The sequence below is a fragment of the Sciurus vulgaris genome, assembly GCF_902686455.1.
Source record: "Sciurus vulgaris genome assembly, chromosome: 3".
Taxonomy (NCBI): Eukaryota; Metazoa; Chordata; class Mammalia; order Rodentia; family Sciuridae; genus Sciurus; species Sciurus vulgaris.
The window spans coordinates 164,312,106-164,334,327 of record NC_136463.1 but is presented as its reverse complement, the minus strand read 5'-3'; the positions used below and the strand labels follow the sequence as shown (position 1 = coordinate 164,334,327).

General features: G+C 34.2%; 1 protein-coding gene across 1 annotated transcript in view; it reads left to right on the top strand.

Moving 5' to 3' along the window:
- ERBB4 (erb-b2 receptor tyrosine kinase 4) overlaps positions 1 to 22,222 on the top strand; it is a 1,167,248-nt gene that overhangs the window by 392,465 nt on the left and 752,561 nt on the right. The window contains 1 exon segment of the mRNA XM_079135547.1: positions 2,544 to 2,695. Within this exon segment, the coding sequence (XP_078991673.1) occupies positions 2,544 to 2,695 (152 nt within the window).

The following is a 22,222-nucleotide window of genomic DNA, read 5'->3' as shown; positions in this document are numbered from 1 at the left end:
AAGGTGGCAAAGTCAGACTTCTACCCTGTTTTAAATAAAGTTCTGAGAAGGTGTCACAGAACATATACAACCTAGTCTCTTGGTCAAACTTACCTCCAAGGGAAGAGAGAAATGTTATCTTTATGTTGGGTGGCCACATGCCAGCTAAAAATTGTAGTCTACTACCATTTTGGTAGTAGTGATATTGAGATTCTAAAAGTCTTAGCTATATTTCATCCATCATCAGAACTCTACAAAATCTGCTTTTCAAAGGCAGCAAATAATATCCAGCATGGTGCTTGAGGGACCTGGCACTCAGGAGAGAGAAAGAGAGGACAGATTGGAGGTGACAAGAGGTTAGGACTCTGAAGTGAGGAACAGTGATTTTTAATACTTATTTAAATGTGGGATTTCAGAGAGAAGAAAGTCTATGTATTGTTTTCCTAGAGCTGTAGGAACAAAGTGCTGCACACTAGGTAGCTTAAAGCTGCAGTTTTTTTCTCAGAGTTCTGGATGTTGGAAATCTAAAAGCAAGATTTCAAAAGGGATATATTCTCTGAGATTCTAGGTTGGATTCTTTCCTTTTTCAATTTAACTTTTGGTGGTAGCTTGGAATCTTGGCATTCCTTGGCTTGTAGCTCTATCACTCCACTCTCTGTGGTCACAGGGCTTTCTCTCTGAGAATCTTTACATTCATATGGTATTTTCCTCTTTTGAAAGGACATCAGTCTTATTGAATTTAAAGCTTACCCTAATGCCCTCAACCTAATTATATGTACGAAGACCCTATTTCTAAATATAGTCACTGTATTAGTCAGCTTTCCATTACTATAAGAAATACCTGGAATAGCTTATAAAGAAAAAAAGTTGGTTCATGGTTCTAGAAGTTCTAGTCCATAGTTTTTTGACTCTTGTTTCTTTTAGGCCTTTGATGAAACAGCACATCATGGGGAATAGTGCATTGCAGGGTGAAAACATTCATCCCATGGCTAGGGAGCAAAAACCAAAGAGACAGGACTGGGCTGGCATGTCACAATACCCTCTTTTGGAGATGTTCTCAGTGACCTACAGACTTCCAACTAGGGTTTACCTCTTCAAGTTTACGCTGTCTTCCAGTTGCACCATGGACTGGAGAGTGAGCTTTTAACAAATAGATGTTGTGGGGGACATTTATCCAAATCTTATTAGTCACATTTATAGATACTGGGGTTAACTTCAATGTATCTTTCAGAGGACATAATTCAACTAACAAGAATATCTATAAATTTTACATATGTACACGAGAAAATTTTCATTTTGTTTTTGTTTTTATAATGAACTTTCACTGTGGTTAAAAATCTACACTATCCTTTAAGACTTTTGGAATAAGATTTTTGTTATTTTTGATGTGTTTGTTGGAAAATGGGTTTTAAGATAATCTTAGTAATTAGGAAACGCCCATTTACTTTTCTTTTCCACCTTAACAGAAACAAATCCCCTGGAATACTCTAGGCATCATGGATTCTCTGTCATTTCTGTGTATAGGACACACAAATTACATGATTTCATTCCTCATCTCTATTTTGAGTGCTTTGAAAATTTACTTGTACTTTGTATCTTGCCTTGAATTTAGTATAATTATGTAACTCACTTAAAATTTAATTTATAATTTAACTTCTCATCCTACTATTATAAAATTTATATTATAAGCTTTTAGTCTGTTGAAGATTAGCATCAGTGCATTAAATGGCAATAAGTTTGTACACATAAGGATATGAACCAATGAGATGTAACAACTAAAAATCTGACTCTCAAAAGATATCCCACACACATACACACACACACACACACTCACACAAAACCACCACACATATGTGTATATATATATGTGCTCATATATGAACAGATTCAAGACACCCTCCATGAAAGATTGGGGTCATTTATTATCAGTTCATTGTACTTCTGAACATTCATGAATATACAGTGATGATCCAGTTTATAACAATAAAAGTTATATTTTGTTACATATCTTGTTTGTAGTATATACTTAAAATATCTCAGTTTAAATTGCTTAACATGTTTTTAACAAGAGCATTTTGAGGTCTTCCAAAAGCATATTTTAATAATCTAAAAAATTCGCTCAGAGCAGCTTATTTTCCAAAGACAATAAGTACTATTTTAAAAATATTACTTTAATCTCTTTATTTTGATTTATTTACATAGGTCCAATTACTCTTTTAGAAAATAGAGTAAACCACAAATCCTAAAGAAAACCATGTTTAAGTGAAATTAAATATAAATATTTGCTTGGTATGGACACAACAAGTGAGATTATTCTATCTCCTTGCTTTGTGTTCCTGGGGAACCTGCTCCTTATTACTGTCTTGGTTAGCATATGTAATTTAGGAATATAAATGTGAAGCTAGTTATTAGTGTGAAGGTCTGTGCCTTTTTAATGACATTCACAATACTTTGATTTGGGGAATTGGAATTGGCTGTTGTGAAATAGTTTGGAGGAAGACATCAGCATTGTCCATGTCATGTCAAGGTTATGTAACTTTATGCATGATCTTTTGTCTTTGCAGTGTGTGCAGGAACAGAGAATAAACTGAGCTCCCTCTCTGACCTGGAACAGCAATACCGGGCCTTGCGCAAATACTATGAGAACTGCGAGGTAGTCATGGGCAACCTGGAGATAACCAGCATCGAGCACAACAGGGACCTCTCCTTCCTGCGGGTAAAGCTGTCTCTTTCTTTCTCTTCTCTTCCTTATGAGTTGACAGTGGTGTCATGATGTGTAAAAGGAGACCTGCTGGCTTGGGCCTGGGAGCTATGCTCTCCTGCCTGGCAGGGTTTGTGACTAGGGGAAGAAGATAAGCAATACAGAAGCACACCCAGGAAAAGAACAAGAGTAACAATGACATGATGACTGACACCTTGAGTTAGAGCAGTTACTGCTGCCATGAGATTGATAAAAGATTCTGTCAGGGTGTAGTACATGACATCTTGCAAGTGTGTCTTTTTTCTGACAGGCTGAGGACTAGGAGAGTCAGAGGACCAATCAGATAAGAATTGGTGACTTTAGCCTATCATTTCCTTTTCTGCTCCATTTCTGTCACTTTGGACATTTGAGACTATTTTGTATTACCATAAGAAGACTACCACTGTTACCCAAAGAGGGGAGGGCATTTGCTTTTGAAACCCAACGAATGATTTAAAGTGGAGTCATGGGACTTTGCAAGTACTTACATAGGTCAATGTATGCATGCATATAATCTGTAAATATGAAGTTACCCAGAGACGACCTGTCCTTTTGGAAACTTCTTTGGCCCTCTTTTAACCTTACTCTGTTAAAGAAGCTATTAATGCTAATACCTACAGTTTTGCTTTAACTGGGATAGTTGCAGGAAAAACCTAAAATTCAAAGGGACATTGATGAGGTGAGATGGAAATGTTTTTACACAATCAATAATTTATTATTAAAAAAGAATTATTAAGATGATACATTTTAGATAATATTCCTACCTCATGTTTGGTGTTAGTTTCAATAATATTCAATATTTCTCAGGAATATTGTGTAGTATAAATCAAGATGATAATATTTCCAGTATTGATATGGTAAATTACTTAGTGGATATTATTTAGAGAACTGTGATAATTTTAATAATTTTTAGAACAAGTAGTAAAAATGATATTTAAACATTTTGAAAGTAAAAAAAAAAATCTTCAGAAAATGAACAACATCAAAACATAACTTGTAACTTGTGATATCCATTTAAAAATGACTCCTGTATTATGAGGGCTAGTGTACTGAATGAAGATTGATTGGTTGGCAGCTCTGATTCTTTAAGTGCCAAACATTTTTTAGTAATTATGTTGTCTAATTATGACATCTTAAAGTTCTCTGAATCCTCCTGAGAAGCAGAGGGGCAGGGGTGTTATTTCAAGAAGGGAATATACACAAGCCATTCTAGCTAATACAAAAGAAAATCAATGACACTCTGAAAAAAAGGGAAACTAATGGAGAAAACTGAATTGTGAATCAGGGAAAAGAAGTATTCTATATAGTATGTTTGATTGGAGAAATATGAGAAAATGCAAAAATACAATCTAAAGACCTTTGCTTTTCTTAATGTGTATGTTTGCTTTGCCTTTTGCATGTACATTTAGATCTCTTAGACAACCAAAATACTCATTAAGTAAATGACAATCTTAAAATTGAGTAACATGAAAATACTGTTATACTTTTTATAATTTTATTATTCCCATTTTTAATAACTAAAAGGCTAAAGATAATCTTTGGTCAGTTTTTAATCTTTATGAAAGTAGCATACCGATGTTGCCATTGGATATTAAACTTTTTGAGTGACCATTCTGAGCTAAAAAAATATAAGCATTAGAATGAAGCACTGGTCAAGAATAAGATAAGGAAGACCAAGGTTTCGGCCTGAAACAAAAACTAAGTTGTTTCATCAAATAAGTAATTGCCAATTCCTAAGTAGCATATCTAAAACTTTATATAAACTTTATACTCTAGCTGGCGACAGTGCTTTATTCTTATAATCCCTGCAGGATAATGGTGAGTTTGAAACAAGCCTGGGCACCTAATGAGACCCACATCAAGTAAAAGATTAACTTTAATATTTTAATAATATTATTTTCTTTTTTTTGCTTGCTGATGACATATTTTTCTTTTATAAAAATATTTTCTAATCATGACATTTATCCATATCAAAAAGGGTGTTAATCTAAAGATACAATAGCAAATAATCTATTGTCCTTGACTTCAATGATCTTGTAGTCTTGTAGAGGATTATAGAAGTGTAATACATAACTACTATGTGTGTTGTGTATGTGTGTGTGTACATATATATATATGTATATATATAGGCGTGTATATATATATATTTAGGTATAATATATGCATATGTACATATTATATGCATTTTATATGTATGCATAAGTGTGTATATATATAATGTATTATATAGTTGCTAAAGAAAATAAGAGAACCCAGAATCATAAAGTATTTTCTTTATTTAATGATAGGTATGCATGTTGGGCAAAGAAAAGAATGACTAAATTCTGAAGGATTTTGGAAAATTTTCATCAACGTGGTGCTTGAATTGAATCAAGAAAATGAATTAGGAGCTCATGAGGTGGCTGGGTTGGAAGACTAAGACATTCCAATGGGAGTAACTAGGTTAAGACTTAGATTGAAGGACTAAGTCAGAGTTAATAAATGGGTCCTTTGTGTGCATTGTTCCAAGCACGAGGCATTTACATGCAAATAAATCACATGTAGTTTTTGCCCTCAAGGAACCTATAATGCAGTGGGAATAAAGAGAAAGTTTGAAGGTGGACTAAAATATTGCATTGAGGAGCCAGTGAGTCTTCACTACAGATAGTTAGGAGATAATAGCATCCAAGGAACAATTTAACATTTGGGGATTAGATGAAATAGTCAAGGGAGGTTGAAAGGAATAAAATGAAGAAGTGGGCAAAGGACAGAACACCCTGGATTCCCTCACTATTTGATATTTGATGAGTTTAGTGTTGCAATAACTCTTCTTACTGAGTCCTGAGAGCAGAAACTGTTTGCCAAAATCTTCATAATACTATACTATTGAAATCCATTATTCCAAATTATACCTTAGAATATGCTAAAAGCTCTCCATTTAATATAAAATTATATTCCTTCTGCAAACCACATTATGACCCATTTGGACTCTTAGTAGCTTTCCTCCAAAACACATAATCTATCCACATTATAATAAGTAGAACCCATGTAAAGATGTATTTTCCACTATACCGTCATTTCCTACATGTTTTGAATTATATCAATGAGTAATAAACTTGCATTAATCTATTCTATGGATCACACAGGTTCATTTATACAACTGTGATTTGTTGAACAACTTTTCATAGAGGTTTCACAATTTCCCTTCTCCAAGAATGACCTAAATCTGTCATGTGCTTGGAAAGGCATCCTGGGTAGTGATCTTAAATTTCATTCTGGATTTATTCATTTCTGTGATTCAAATAAATCACTTATGTTTTAAAGGGATTTTCCATCCTTATTTTCATCTCTAACCAGCAAGGTAGTAGTGTTTTGTCAGTCATTTGTTTTGTTTTGTCAGAAGCCACCCTAAGTTCTATAGATTCATGAAAGACGATTACCCAGATACCCTGTTAACTTATATGCATTCTGTATTGTCCATATTTAGAACAGTACCTAAAATATAGTAGGTTAAGTATTTATTGAATGGACACATGAGTATTTTGTTTAAATTATGGATCCTGGCTTTATTTGTGGCACACTTTCTAAATGAACATGTGAATTTCTCCTCATAGTCATGTTATTTTATTGTGTCTCTACCAACAGGCCAGGTGTTTGGGAATAAGACAGGCAGGATCAGTCAGAACCTCTTTCCATGAGTGGATTGTAGCCAAGAGTGTTCAGTTTCTGTAGGAGTTAGTTTCTTATTCACTTGCGTACCAGAACACAGCCTTCTTTTGTCTTGCGGCTTGAATGTCAGAGAGGATGTGCAAACAAGAGAATGGAGCCAGAACTCTGAAACAGACACAAAGAGCTGAAAAAGAGAGCTATTTACCCAAATTACTGATGTGGGAGCCATTCATTTCCAGGGTCTAGTATGCTTCTGAAGACTGGTTGGGCCCAGTCACTCCAGCTACAAAATACTCCTGCAACTTCATGGTAATTTTATGATAATCTCCCCCCTTTCCCATTAAACTGGATAGGATTGTTTCCTTCTACTGTAACTAAAATGTCCCATCTAGTATACCTCCCAAGATCTCAAGAAAGCAGCAAAAGTGGGCCTTTGAAATTGGACTGAAGATGTATTCATAAATAAGCCTTTAAAAAATATCTGTAATGATTTAGAGATACCTCTCTTAATCTTTGTTAAATACTCTATGTCTTGTTGAAATACTTTTAAGTACATTCTTTTCAATATGCTTTTATCGTAGCAATCTTGATGCTCTTTTAACTCAGTGTTTTTTTTTTTTTTTTTTTTTTTGGCAGTCTCCAGTTATTGTATTTCCTTTTGGGAAAAAAAGATCTATCTAGTTGACTATGTTAACATTCGACCCCTAAGACACCACATCGTTGACTAGAAAAAGACCCTAAAACTTATTTACTGTGTGCTTTATCATGACCATAAAGTTAAGGCATGTAATAGAAAGCAGCAAGGCTTAAAAATCACAGACTGTGCTATTATCTGACACTACTGAACTCTTTAAAACAAGGCAAAATGCAGCATGTAATGGCAATGAGTTATTAGACCTTTTACCCTCATTAAAATTCTTGGAGTCTTTTTCTTCTTTGCCACCACATGGGTCTTCTGTACTATGGCTGGCATTCAGTAACTAGTGCTTCTAGAAAGGTGCCTGGCCCATCAGCTTTCTGACCCTTTCATTTCTCTATTTTATGTGTCTGCTTTAAGCAAATAACTATCAATTGTCAACTTTGTGTGAAACAGTATGATATGCATGTAGTGTTTATATAATGAGTAATAATATCTACCCTTACGCATGGCTATTGTGGGCAATAATTTTTAATCTATGACTTGATTTTAATTGTAAGTAGAATGCTTTGGAAATAGTGTATGTTAGGATTATGAAATGATAAGTTTAGAAGTTGGTATATGGACATAGTATAGTATCACAAATTCATTGGCTCTCTATATGCTGTATTCCAAAGGCCTTAAAGTTCAATAATTATATATGTCTTCTTTAAAATAAATGAATTTATTAAGATATATTTTAAAATAGCACCATTATATTCTGTTATTGATAGCAAAAGGCAATAATTTGAGAAAGTCAGAAACTATAGTTTTTAAGGAAAAATGATAAATATGATATCTTTTCTCAGATAATATAGCACAGGTTGTTATGAGTATGTAACAAACTTTTAAAAGCATAAACTGTTTTTATTGCATAATTGACAAAATAAGGTGGGGTGTTTTTGACATGTAAAATAATTTTTTAAAATATAAAAATGTACAGAAATCATGTAAATATGTAATTCATTTATCTCAAAGGGAAAGTGTCCTGTTCTTAAATTAAAATACAGTCTTTATCTTTTATTTAACAATGAGCATTTTATAATGCAGTATACATCCTTTCTTATTAGGATGTGTATGGAATTCTTCAGACATGAGGGATATTGCTTTTCTCCCACTCCATAGGACATGAAATTTGCATCACTTTTCCAGTGCTGGTAAAGGACCGATTCTTTCCCATTCTCTTTCTCATGCCTCTTCCACTTCTGATTAATGACACACTTTTGCAGGGAGGCAGAGAAAGATGTAACCTGGAAACTGAAAGATGCTGACTGGATTCCTGCAGTCTGACCTTGAATTCATTAGCATGGTTTTGTTACAATAAAGTCACAAATGATTCTTGGCAATAATGATTTTTGAGTTACAGCAAGTAACTATGCTTTGACCTGTTCCTTAGCTGTTTTCAGTAAGGGTGGACAACCAGTGAGGCTCAATAAAAAGTTCTGAATTTTTCACCTTTCAGCTTATCTCTAGCTTTAGTGCCAACTTTTCATTGTCCTTTGGCAGTTTACAATGGATGACTAGAATTCATATTTAAACTTAGATAATTTACAGAACACTTATTTCTTTGGGTAAGAAAATGATTTATTGAATAGTTTGTTTAAATGCAATCTACCATTGCCTGTCTGTTTTTATTTCATTAAATACCAGATAGAATGAATTGTGTGGGAGAGATTGCATTGGAGAGATTGATTAGAATTGGGATGAGAAAAGTAGACTTTTAAATCATAAACAATTGGAGAGGAAAACACCATTTCAGCTAACCATCTAAGGCATCATAAAGCAAGCCCACACGTATTACCTTCTTACATTTAGTGAAAAGACAAGTATGACATTTTCTGATAATAACACACATATTTAATCAGTGCACAGATTCTAACTAGACTTTAAAATAAGAGATTATAGTTATGAGTTTGTTTTCCTGAAAATCTTTAAAGATAGAAAAGTAGTATATTTGCAACTCTGTTAAATGATGGACAAGGAAATAAGACTCCCATGTCACATATTTATATTCTTTAGCTATTTATTCATTGAGTGTGGTAGTCTAAATTTTTTCTTTCATGTCACTAATCAGGACAGATAATAGGAGAGGAATACAAAGGATCAATATCCAAATGTTTAGAACTCTCCATCATTAGGTTCAAAGATGCTCTGACTTCAAGAAATATCTTGGTCAGGTAAACAAGCATTAGAATAATGGAGAGTATTCCGACTTTTTAAATTTCTTTGTTGGTTTGAATTACATGTAAAACTGCCTTTGTGGTAAATGGAAATATTTGTTGTATCTGAACATATCTGGTGATCTCCTAGCTGAGTGAGATGGAGAATATTGAAAAGGAAGTAGAGAGAATAATATTATAACATGTCAGTTGGGTCAAAGCAGACATTCTGGGTTAAATGGAATTTTCAAAGCTTTGATAGTTTCTGCAAGCTGTTTCTAAGATCGTTAAACATAATACATATGCAATTTTGTATGTATGTATTTACAGCTGGCTTTTTAAATTGAAACTTGATTTTGTACTAAATCTAATCATGCAACTTGTATTGCATTTGAAAAAGCTAGGCAATTTACACTTGGCTTAGGAAAATATTTTTTTTTACTCAGAGGTTAAGTACTGTTTAATCTGAAAATATACATTGAATCAAAATCCTATGTGGAAACTAATTCACAATAAGAGGGGTGGATAAGGAAGAATAGAGTTACTTTATATTAGGTAGAGGGGTATGAAGGTAGGGGAAGAGGTGTGGGGGAAGGAATGATAGTAGAGTGAAACAGACTTTATTACCTCATGTATGTGTATGACTGCAAGACCAGTGTGTACAATCAGAAAAATGAGAGATTACACTCTATTTATGTAAGATCTGTCAAAATGTATAAATGCATTCTATTGTCATGAAAAAACTAATTAGAACAAATAAAATTTAAAAAATTTAAAAAAATACTGATCCCCTTCAGCAATCCTACAAGATAAATCAAAAGTTAAAAATGACCATATTCTTAATTTGGCAGTTACTTAAGCATATTTTTGAAATTTTATTCTTGACCATTTAAATGAAATATTAAATAAAAATATGTTCAAGAGTTTCCTCTATATCCTTAAATGTTAAAAACAAAATAAATAAAACAGTACCTTTAATAATGATACACATTTAACAAAAAAACAGGTATTTTAGGGAGTATTAAAAGAAAAGATAGAAAGAAGAAACAGATTGCTATTTACAATTCTAATATTTATAAATGCATATGTAAATAAATGCTAGTGACTATTTACATTTAGGTATGTGTAATGCAAATTAGCCATTTTCTAGGATCAAGAATTAGATTACTAAAAAACATTAACCTTCTGAGGGACTATTATTAAAAATAAAACAACTAAAAATGAGAAATAACTAATTTATTTACAAAAAAAATAATAATAAAGGTGCTCTTAAAAAGTTTTGATTTGATTCCCTAAATATCAATGCACTCTACAGATTAAAAAAAAAAAAATGCCCTTCTTGCAAATGTACTTAAATTTCAAATGAATTTATTAGGAAAAGTGTTCCTTTATATATAATTCTGAGTCCTGTAATATTTGAGTATGATAAATTTACAGGCTGATTCTAACCTTAAGTACAGAAGAATCCAAGTAACAAACACATTTTACCGTAGTTCTCAGTGCTCTGTGCTCATGGAAATGGAGTGTATAAAGGTTATTTCTTCACCTCTCTTATTTGTAAGCAGCAAGGTCCTTGGTTCAAAGAGTGAGGACAAATGACATTTAAGTGAGTTTTAAGATTAACAAAAGCATTTTCCACTGAGCTTTTAGTTCTAAAACCAACCATTGGAATTTAACCAAAATAAAACCTTTTTCAAAATTTACAACTATGTACATTTTTGTTGGCTTTATTTTTCTCTGACTCTTAAAAATTAAACACTTTGTTTCTTTTGAAAGAAAGAGCAGATTTAAACTTGAATAATTTTGTATGAGGCTAAATCAATTTTAAAGGTCTCTCTTTGGTCACCTAGAGTATAATTTAAAGATCAAAAGTGTAAAAATAAAAATGTGAAAACCATTGCATTTAGAAACACTGTAATTATTTCTCCTGATCCCTAATGTGAACCCATTTGCTATAAAATATTACATTAAATATATTATAAAAGTGGTAAAAATTCAGGTAATTGTTTTAGTAAATATAAGCCTCTTCAAATTCACTTCTTTTAAATTTCTGCCTAAAAATCAGAATATGTAATTGTGTGTTGAAATAAATCCTCTTTAACAATTTGATGCCCCATTTGTTTCCAGAAATAATGTGCCTTTCAAGGTGCCTGGTGCCTGATAGCCCCTCAGCATTAGGTGACTCTGTTTAACCTTCTGGGTTGTTTCCTTACTTGATTCCCTGGTCAACAACTATAGAGGCATGGCCAGAAGATTTTTTTTTTTTTTTTTTTTTTTTTTTTTTGCGGTGCTGGGGATTGAACCCAGGGCCTTGTGCTTGCAAGGCAAGCACTCTACCAACTGAGCTATCTCCCCAGCGCTGAAGATTTGAAGATACATGTTTGCAAAGCTTTTTTAGAAGCTCAACTTTTGGTTGAGCATGATTTTGTGTTTTCAGAAAGGTGAAATTACAAGTTAAATGCTTGCTTGTTTTAAAGAGGCAGCCAATTGCTAAAAATGTGCTAAGGCTCTACAAAGTTAGTAAGGACTGTTTTGACAATCTAACAGACATCATTTCATGTAAGCACTGGGAAATTTTCATAAAAGAAATCAACGAGGCATCAATAAAGCATTGGTAAGAGTTCATGAAAGAAAAACAGTGGAAAATACAAGCAAACAGGGGTTGTATACCTGGGTTGTATTGTGTTCCCTCTCAGCCATTTTCATCCTCCCAGTTTGAAGTCCAAAACTCTTAGGATAAAATCCAAAATTGTTTTATTATTTGGCCCTTGCCCAAAGCCTTATCTTTCCACTGTCACTTATGATATTAAATCCTCTGGCCATCTTTCAAATATAGCCACTTTCCTTTCTGAATTCAGCTCTAACTCGACTTTTTTTTTTCTTTTTTAATTCTCAGGCCTTTTCCCTCACAAACACATAGATGTGCATACACTTATTTCTATCCTGGCTAAGTTCTGTAAAATTTTTTGGTCTCCTTTTATCAATTTCTTTACAAACACCCACGTCTTACCGAATTCTTTCCCATTACATACATTCATAGCTCCCCATTCTTTTTTAAGTGCTTCCACTATAGCAGTTCATTACGTATCTGTTTCATTTTCTGTCTAACTTCCTAAATAATAAATGCTAGGAAAAGCCATACCTAGCTCACTACCGAATTTTAGTATAAAACCCAGGGTCTATCATATAGGGGCTACCCTGCAAATATTTGTGAAATGAATAAATAGTAAATTGCATAACAATGAGAATGGATTATTTTATTCTTTATAACTTTGTCCATCAGGAAGAAATTCAAAGGAATTATTTTAGATTATTCACTTTCTAATTGAAGTTCCTCTCCACAGTGTGTTTTTTAGCCTGTGGTACCTTTTATATTATGTTACATGAAATGATTTGGTTAGTAATAAATGATATGCTTCCCGTAGTGGGATTGTGGGAGATTGAATTTACACACTTACACACATACATCAAAGCCTAATGGACATGTACGTAGCTCAGTTTGCTGCCTGACTGTGTTGCTTGAACAAAGTCATATAACCTTCACAGCCTTAGGTATCTCCTTTGGTCTGCCTTCAATACTTGAGAATCCCCACCCATTAATATGTTCCCCTCTACTAGTTATTTTTAATAAATAAAGTCTCTATGATTTTGCATTCAGTTTTCTCCCTTTACGGAATGTCTTTTCATACATCTCTTTTGGAAAATCACACATCCTTTTATAACTCATTCTAAGTATAAGTTATCTATTCCCCCAACATTAATTTGTTCTCCAAATTTGATCTGTTTCCCTCACCATCAAGACAAGTAGAACTAATGTCTTTCATTGTTTTCTGAGAGTATTAAGTACATGTCTGCATTATTACATTTGTCACATTGTATGGGAATGTGCTGGATTAGAAGATATACATGCACTTTTGTCAATTTATATAGATATTGGATAGAGTAAATTTTCAGTAGAGTTTTATTCATTAAATAGAAAAAAGTAAGCTTGGTTAAGTTGTTTTCTCCCAGTGAATCTTCCTATGCTGGAATTATACTTTCTCTGATAAATAGTACGAGTACGCATCTTTTAGACTTACCTCACAAATACCACTTGTTGAGTGGGTGCAAGGCACTGTGCTGATTTTATGGCTACCTCCATCTGTCACTCATTATAATCTTGCTACAAAGTATTATTATTCCCATTTTATAAGTGATGAAATTTAGGCTCAGAGAAATTAAGTGACTTTCTCAGGGCTATAGGGCTAACAGGCAAAGTGAGCATTTTATCTCATTCTTTCATTTCAAAATTTTGCTTTATCCTTGTATACTATGTATCAGTGATCCAACGGTTACTCAGAACAGGATTTCAGAAAAATTAACTAACCTATTAACTAACTCACTAACTTTGATACAAGGCAGGGAAATTTTTATAGCCAAATCATAACATTTCAGAACTATATTGATTGTAGCAGGAGATAGGCTTTGGGAGAGCCACAGCCATTGGTAGGCCCAAGATTAATCAATACAGAGGGCAGAAGGTATAAGGAAGGCATCATGAAGAACTTTAAGGGAAAGTACTCTTTAATGTTTAGATTTCTCCATCAACATAATTAAACATTCACTTGTTCAGCAGCAGCTGTCTCTTGACTGGCAATTCTTTGTAATTTATTGTGCTCTTTTATAAAGAGTACAGACTAAATTAGTTAACAGTACTCAATCCAAACATAGTAAATACCTAAGAATGGTATAATCAATGCTACAGCCATTTCTAGCATGGACTCAAATCCCTCTGAGAACAATGTGTCATTTCCATTGCCTTTGTGTCCCCAGTACCTAGCCCCCTACCCTGTCTGGAACCCAAAGAAGATCTGAGATAAATAATGAATGATTGGATAGTATGCATCCAGAGGGTCAAAAAGATGTATAAGGAATTAAAGCTTGAGTTAGTTATGAAAAAAGAATAGGGATTATAAAAGATAGAGATGAGAAGTTGCTCTAATTGTACCTCCAGGAGATCTCTTCCATTTTTTATTCAATTCACAGATGTGAAGGCAAGAAAAGGAAATAAAAGGAGAATAAACCATTAATTACTATCTGAATATGGAAGTGATAGGTAAAGCAGTAAACAACAGTAACAACAACAAAAACTATTAGCCTCCTCTGACAAAATACCCAAGATAATCAGTTTATTCAGAAGAAAGATTTTATTTTGGCTCACAGTTTCCAGTCCATGATCAGTGGGCCTGTGGCAAGGCAGCTCAACCTGGTGGGAACGTGTGATGGAGCAAACTTGCTTACCTCCTAGAGCTAGGGAACAAAGTAGAGCCAGAGTCCCATAATTCCCTTTGGTGATATGTCCCTAGAGACTTAAAGACTTCCCACTAAATTCTGTTTCTTAAAGGTTTCACACCCCTCCCAAGTAGGTCAATAATAGGGACCAAGGTTTAATACATAGGACTTTGTGGTACATCCAAACTATAGCAGACTCTGAGGTCTCAAATCTGGGCAGTTGGGCAGATGTGTTGTCCTGGAACTTAACAGGGAGAGAGGCAGGAGAACAAGTTCTTGCAAAAAATATCTGGTGAGAGTCTTCTTGAGTTCCTATCAATTACTTAGAAACCTTCCTTATTGGAATCATAGTTTCAGCCCAAGTAAGGTACACTGCCAGGGCTCAGTCAGCTATCAGGTAGGAGGGTAACCAGGGAATGGAAGTGTAATTAAAGCATTTATCAGTACACATTCTATTTGTGAAGACTAGATGATTATTGCATGTTCAACCTCCTTAATTAAATTCAGCAAACAAGTAGTTAAGCTTTGCAAATGATAACTTGTTCTTAAGTCTTTTGGGGCAGTAACCTAGTTGTCTTTCCAACTAATGTAGTTTCCTGGAGAGCTTGGCTTAACATTTTGTTTGCTGAATATAATTTTAACATTTTAAAATCAAGATAAGTGGTTTCATTTTTATGGCAGGAACAGATTTGGAAAGCAGTCTGGGTGATAAAATTCACAGCAAACTCTCTTGGGAAACCCCTTTGGAATTTCCCTCTTGTGAGTTAAAGGAACTAACTGATGTCAGTGGGTGGTGTCTTTGTGGGATGTTTGTCCTCAGTTTCGTTCTGTTTCAGGAAGCAGTAGCGGCAGCAGCAAATGCTTTATTATTCCCCAAGAAGTCAGCTGTTGGAAAAGTATCAGTACTCATCATTCTTCCAAAAGAAGCAGAAAGCACCAATTAACTAGCATGTGGTAAAAATAAAGAGGAATATGGTAATAGGTAAGAGGTTGAGTCCTTTAGAAAGGAATGAGTTTGGAAGGAAAAAAAAAAAAAAAAAACCAGCATTAAGTATAATGGGACAGGCTGGATTTGGGTGAGCAGAGAAGAAGCTGCAAATATAGGAATATACTAAGAACTAAAGCATGTGTGAAGTGGGTTTCAAGGTGTTTTCCAAATAGCTTAGATTTTTTTATCTTTCAAATGGTAGAGTTTCACCTTACGGACCTTAAACTCCTTTGCTCAAGATTAATAAGGCACCTTTTGCCTTAGTATTTTAGTATTTATGTGCAATTTGTCTTTTTAATGGAGAGATTCTCCCCACCCAGGTGAAGTAGTGGGCCAATTCCATTTTGCTGATGAGGGCACTGAGACACAGAAAGGTTAACTAACTCGCCCCAGGGTCATGCATCCGTAGCTGGCAAAACTTAAACTCAGGACATTCTTGAGTGTCTTACTCAAGAACTTAACCAAGTTTAACTTTGCAGATAATTAAGCTCAATTCTTCTTCTATACCTCTTTATTAAGCAATTCATATAATATCTTTTCCATTTTAGAGAAAGACAAATCTTAAATAATTATGTGTTTTCAAACAGAAATGCTTCCTATTCTTTATTGGTGTTTGTTCATGTCCTCTTTAAGAGTCTCTTACTCCCCAAATTTTACATATGAGAAAAATCACATATCCTTCTAGCACAAATGCTGCTTAAAGGATAGTCCAAATCCATTGCTCAGTAAACTGCTTAGCACAGATTCTACAGTTCTTCTCAGACTGCATTTGAACTCTATGTTCAGAAAAACACCCTAAATTTAAGAGTAGAATGGACTGACTTGAGCATAGCTATAATAGGCAATTGGGATAATATGTTCCAGAAAACCATGTCTCCAAAGTAACAGTTGAAAGAAGTGGGTGTGTTGACCCTGGTGAGGAAAGTAGGAAAGGGAAGCGCAGTAATTGTTTTGAGATTATTTGGAGGACTCTCATAGAAAAGGGAGTGGTGCAGTTTTGAGTTGTTCCAGAAGACAGAATTAGGCGGAAGTTGAAAGGAGGCAGATTTTGGCTTAAAATAAAGATTTTTGCAAACAATTAGAACATTCTAACAATATAATGGGGTGCCTTGTAAGTTAGGGAAAATGAACAGGAACTCTTAATTGAACACCTTGTATTTTCCAGGCACCGGGCCATGTACACTGTAGGATAGCAAAAAGAAAAAATGAAATTCAAGAGTCTGGCATGTTTTAGGTACCCAGTTAATGTTAGTTAGTTATCCTCCCTTCTCTGAGTGTTTCTTCTATGTATTCATAGAAATCCAATAACATCATCATTTATCTCAGTGTTTTGCAGAAAAAGAGAGTCTGCCCAAAGTCAAACAGTAAGAAAGGGGGCGTAGCTAGACTTGAATCTACATCTCTCTCTTCTCTAATCTTACATCCATTTGAGCTTGCACTTCTCCCCTCTCCCACTTTAAAAAAAAAAAATCTGTTCTCATAACACTGTGGAAACAGCCAAGTAAAATCAGGAAAGGAGGAGCAGGATTTTGTGGGGTTCATAGAAAGTTGTTGAGAAAATTCTAAAGTCCTTTAGTCTTTTTAACTCTTCTATTTTCTTGGAGAGTGATGTACTTGCTTAGGCAAGTGTCGGATGTGATTTCTGAAAAGACAGTAACATTTCTAACCTTCCAAAGATAGGTTTAGTGAGGTGTTTGGGGGTAGCTGAATGCACTCTGAAATTGCTGCTTTACCCAAATATTCCCCCCAGGTTTTCCTCTTTAACTTTCTGCATTTATGGGATTTCTTTCATAAGTTGTGTCCCAGAGGAATTTTGAGAGTTTTAAGAAAGTGTGATGTAGAAAATACTGGCATTACCCCTGAATACTCTGCTTATCCTTTTTAAAATTTAATTTTTTTAGTCTTGAATGCTTGTTTCTTATTGGAGTCTTGTTAAAATGTTATGTTGCTTGGTTGCTTTCTCTAACATCTCAGCTTTAGATTTTATCTTGACTGAAGTTAGTTGAACATATTTCACTGATCTCTCTTGACTAACAATTTTGCTTGTTAGATGGTGTCAGGGGAAACATCTAAATCTACCATCTGAGTTGCTTTTGGGGAATCCTACATAGGCTTCATAACACTCTTGCCTACACTGTGTTTCATTCTTTCCTATCTAAAAGGTACCTATTCATGATTCATTTCTGCTACATTGCTTCTCTCAAATAGTTAATGGAAAAACTAAATCCCAAGGTTCTATACTCTCCAACTAATGCTGTGATCTGGGAAAATTTATTTAATTCTCTGAATGTTCTGTTTTCTTTTTGAAAATGAAAATATTACCATTAAGGCAATATTGTATAGCTTGCATTGGTATTAAACTGTGTTCATAATTGTCATACCCACATGCAACTGTATTCTTATTTTAATATTTTTATGGAAACATTTTCTACATAAAAACATAGTTTAAATTTAATATTACTATCACAAATGAAATTTCAGTATTGCTACCATAAGTATAAAATAATAAAACATCAACGCAGCAAAAATGCCTGACTGCTAAAGACTCGGGGCCTGAGGCTTTCTTTGTTTCTGTTTTAGAAGAAAGAATAGCAAGAGTTAGAGATAGAGACACACCACTGAGGCTTTCTCTTTGATGTAATCAGAAGGAAGAACTTCCACACAATGTGATTCAGGGCGAGTTAATGTACTCCCTGTGTGTCTGAAATCACTTTTTATACCACCCTTTGGGAAGTATAGGACTCAGTTGTCTTCAATAACCCACATGTGGTCTTCACTTTTGGAGACCATGATCTGGAAAACTAATGTAATGAGGTTCTAACAGTTGGTGACTCAGTGGATTTTTTCATATTAGGTTTTCTGCATGAATTTTAGGTTTTAGGGAATTTTTCTGAAGGAGCCGTATCATTTCCAGCAGTAATCTGATTTTTTTGAAAGAGAAATGATTTTGGTGTCTGATAAATTTTTTATTTGACCTGAAGAGATTCCTTAAGTTTTTCAGTCTCTTTCTTCTTTGAGATAGAACAACACCCAGGAGGAATCAAATTGTAAAATGTGAAGAATCTACAAACATGCCTGACATACAATAGATGATCAAAATTATACTTCTTTTCATGCAGAGCATGGAAGCACATGCCTATAACCCCAGTGACTCACAAGGCTGAGGGAGGAGGATCATGAGTTCAAGGCCAACCTCAGCAACTTAGTGACAGTCTCAAAATAAAAAAATAAAAAAAACCATCTGGAGCTGAGCTCTGTGGTAGAGCACCCCAGGTTCCCCACTGTGGCTCTGATTTTATCTGTCTTAAATAATTGAGATTTTTGTTTTGGTATTGAGGATTGAACTCAGGGGTGCTTACACGGAGCTACATCTCCAAATCACTTTTTATTTTGAGACAGAGTCTTGTTGAATTGCTGAGGCTGGCTTTGAACTTGCAGTCCTCCTACCTCAGCCTTCTGAGTTGCTGGGGTTACAGGTGGGTGAAACTACGACTAGATCATATTGGAGTTTCTCAGTGAGGTTTTATTTGAAACAGGGCACTCTGCAGCTAAAGTTTGCAGTCTCCGAAAGTCAGTATCAGATGCTCCCTATGGGAGGGTGGGTGTTGTCTGGATCTCTGAGTAATGGAAGGAAACTTTTGTAGTCACCCACTACAGCATTCACCAGAACCAAGGAAGACAGATCTGTTCAAATATCAAGAGTGCGGGTTGCGCTGTTTGAACCGTGGGACACCATCAGTCCATACTGGTCTCCAGCAACAAGTATTAGCATGTGTGTCCATTCTTCTGTTTTCTTGATGACTTTGAGTTCTCTGAAGCAAATAGTTCACTATGAAGTTATCTCGAATCTTCCCTTCCTGCAAAGAAAAAGAGGTAAGGGACGGGGCACCAGAACCTTATCTTTCTTAACCAAAGCAGGATGACATAATTCTGCAGGTTGCTGGTCAGAAGCAAGCTCTGGGCCTCAGACTGGCACCCGAGTTAAGACCATAACTTGTCACTTTCCTACTACTAAAACACAACACTTTGACTATGTGCCCCTTCAAATGTGTTTTCTGACTATACAACTATCATAGAATTAGAAAGGAAGAATATGAATATTAACCTTCAATTTAACCATTTTTAATAAACTAAAATCTTCGACCCTCATGTCAGAAGACATTTAATCAATATGTAATTCTATCATCTTTAGGAAGGAAAATGTGAATGAAAGTTTAACCACAAGCAGAAACAACAACCTAAGTCAAGAAAGTTCTTTACTCATCACTGTTCTCTCAGTTTATTAAAAGAAGTGGAAATTTTTCATTTTGAATTTTGCCTCAAACATGGATAATCATTGTATATACAGTGATAATTTTTCTGTACACCTTTCTGTGTAGACATATTCTACATTTTATTATAAACAGTGAATTCAAGGTGAGTTAGGTGGTAACAATTTAAATTATTACTTAAAATTGTATAGAATATTATTGATTTATTTTATTCCTTATTTTCAAAACCAGTAAAAATATGCCATAAAGACATATATTCTAAATCAGTTAACTTTGAACTATACATCCCATAAAGAGCCAGGTTTTGTGTTAGCTGCTATAAATATATAAGACCAGGTTTTCTTTTCTTTTTTTTTTTTTTTTTAAACCTTGAAGTGCTCACAATGCAATAGGAAGAACAGAAATCAATCAGATTATTAAAATGTGAATCAAAGCTAAACAATCAGAAAAGTGAACAAAATGTCTGGGAAACATGACATTGGGCTAGGAACAATCCATAAACCAGAACATGGGTAAGGAGTCAGCAGAATAGTCCATACAGCCTATTTCTAGTACAAAGGAAACCACTCTTCAACTGTTTTTGATTGACTAATTCCTTCCCAATTCTGAGGAGCCTCTCAGTACTGGAAATGAACAATGATTTGCCATTAAGTAACCTTATTCATCTCTGTTTTGTATCCTACAGAGAAGACAACATGTATTTAAATAATCTATGATTACACAAATGGTATGCCTTTACGCCATGTACAAACAGAGAAACAACATGTATCCCATTTGTTTACAATAAAAAAAAAATACTCTACTCTTGTAAAATATAAGGTTTATTCACAAAATGTGCGTTTAAAAGACTTTACAAGTTTTTAACTTTGAGAAAAGCTTCCTTTTAATTCATGTTTAATTATTATTTTCATAATGGAAATATCTTTTTGATTGAAGAAGTAGAAGAGGAGAATTTTTTAAAAGTAATCAAACTCTGGACTGTGTAACAGAGAAGACACTCTTCTCTCCCATTCTACCACCCTCTCTATTTTCTCTGCACCTCAGAAATACTTTTGAAAGTTGGTTATATCCTTTTGAAATTTTTTTTTTTGCCTTTCCATTATAAAAGAGAAAAAGGTTGATTAAAATACAGAAATATACAGGATTTTGCAGACTGAGAAAAATACCTTATGATTTTTGTATCAATTGCATATACAAAAGATACAATTTTAGATAAATATGTTTAAACAACTACATGCTATTTTAGAAGGAACATTTATAAGAGAAATGAGAAGAAAAATGCTCCCTTGGAAAAGACAATTTTATTTTAAAAGCCTGAATTATTCTGGGAGATAACTGGTTATCTATTGGAGGGAAAAAAAAAGATCAAAGAGATTAAATAAATACCAAAGTTATTTTCAAGCTATCAATGCCTTACAGTCAAAGGGGTTGAATGAAAGAAAATGTCCTAATGTTAGTCTAATTAATTGAAATAATTTTGACTGTAGAAGCAAAATTAATCAGATTTTTACTCAGCACAAAAAGAGGCTGGAAAATCAACAGATGAATAAGTTGTCAAAAATAAAAACAACTTCACACCGGGGCCAAGGAGGTGGGAATATAAATGACAAAAATGGCCAAAAGTGAAGAACAAAGATACATTGTTAAAGAAAGACATGTTTAATCACACATGTTGATCTGATCCAATGTTTGGTTTGTTTATTTTTAATTTTCCAACTGTATTTTCTCCAAGAAGTTGAGGGTGCATTTAAGAGGACCAGTTCTATACACGTAACTAATGGGAGAAGAGGATTATATCCTGGAAACATTGTAAAGGTGCTAATATAGTAGGAAAACAGACAAACTGGTGACCAAAAAGAAGTTAGTCGAACCTCAAGCAGAAGGATGGTGACGGCAGCCATGTTGGTTTGTGGAGGGGTGGCAGGAAAGCAAGCCCTCTCCCTGCATGAGATTCTAGGCGGAGAGGGAGCTCTTCACGACTTTTCTTCAAATTCCTAAAACTTTTACAGGAGACCATGTAGTAGTAATATTTTTTTTCTTAAGGGAATAAAAGAAGTAAGAAATACAGACTATAAGCAGTGAGGGGGCCTTTATAAGGAATGTCTACCAAGTCAATTTTAATACCATTCAACACTGGTGTTTTCAGAATGTTCTTTTTTTTTTCTTTCTTTCTTTTTTTGGTATTTCATTTTATACATTTCATTCCTGTTCATTAATGTCATTAATGCAAGATCACAAGTTAGCAATCCATATATAAGTTTCATATGTGGCAAAAGTGCTGATTTCCCAGTAGGCTCACCAATCAAGGACTGGTCCCTTGACTCAGACCAAATCCAGATAAACAAATAGTGATTAAAAATTGACTAACCCACACATCTCATACACACCAGCACTAAAATGTCAGCAGATTTTGAAATAAGATGATTAGCAATGCAAATATAACTACCTGTGGCTTACAATAAGCAGAATAAACAAAAAATCAGAACCTCC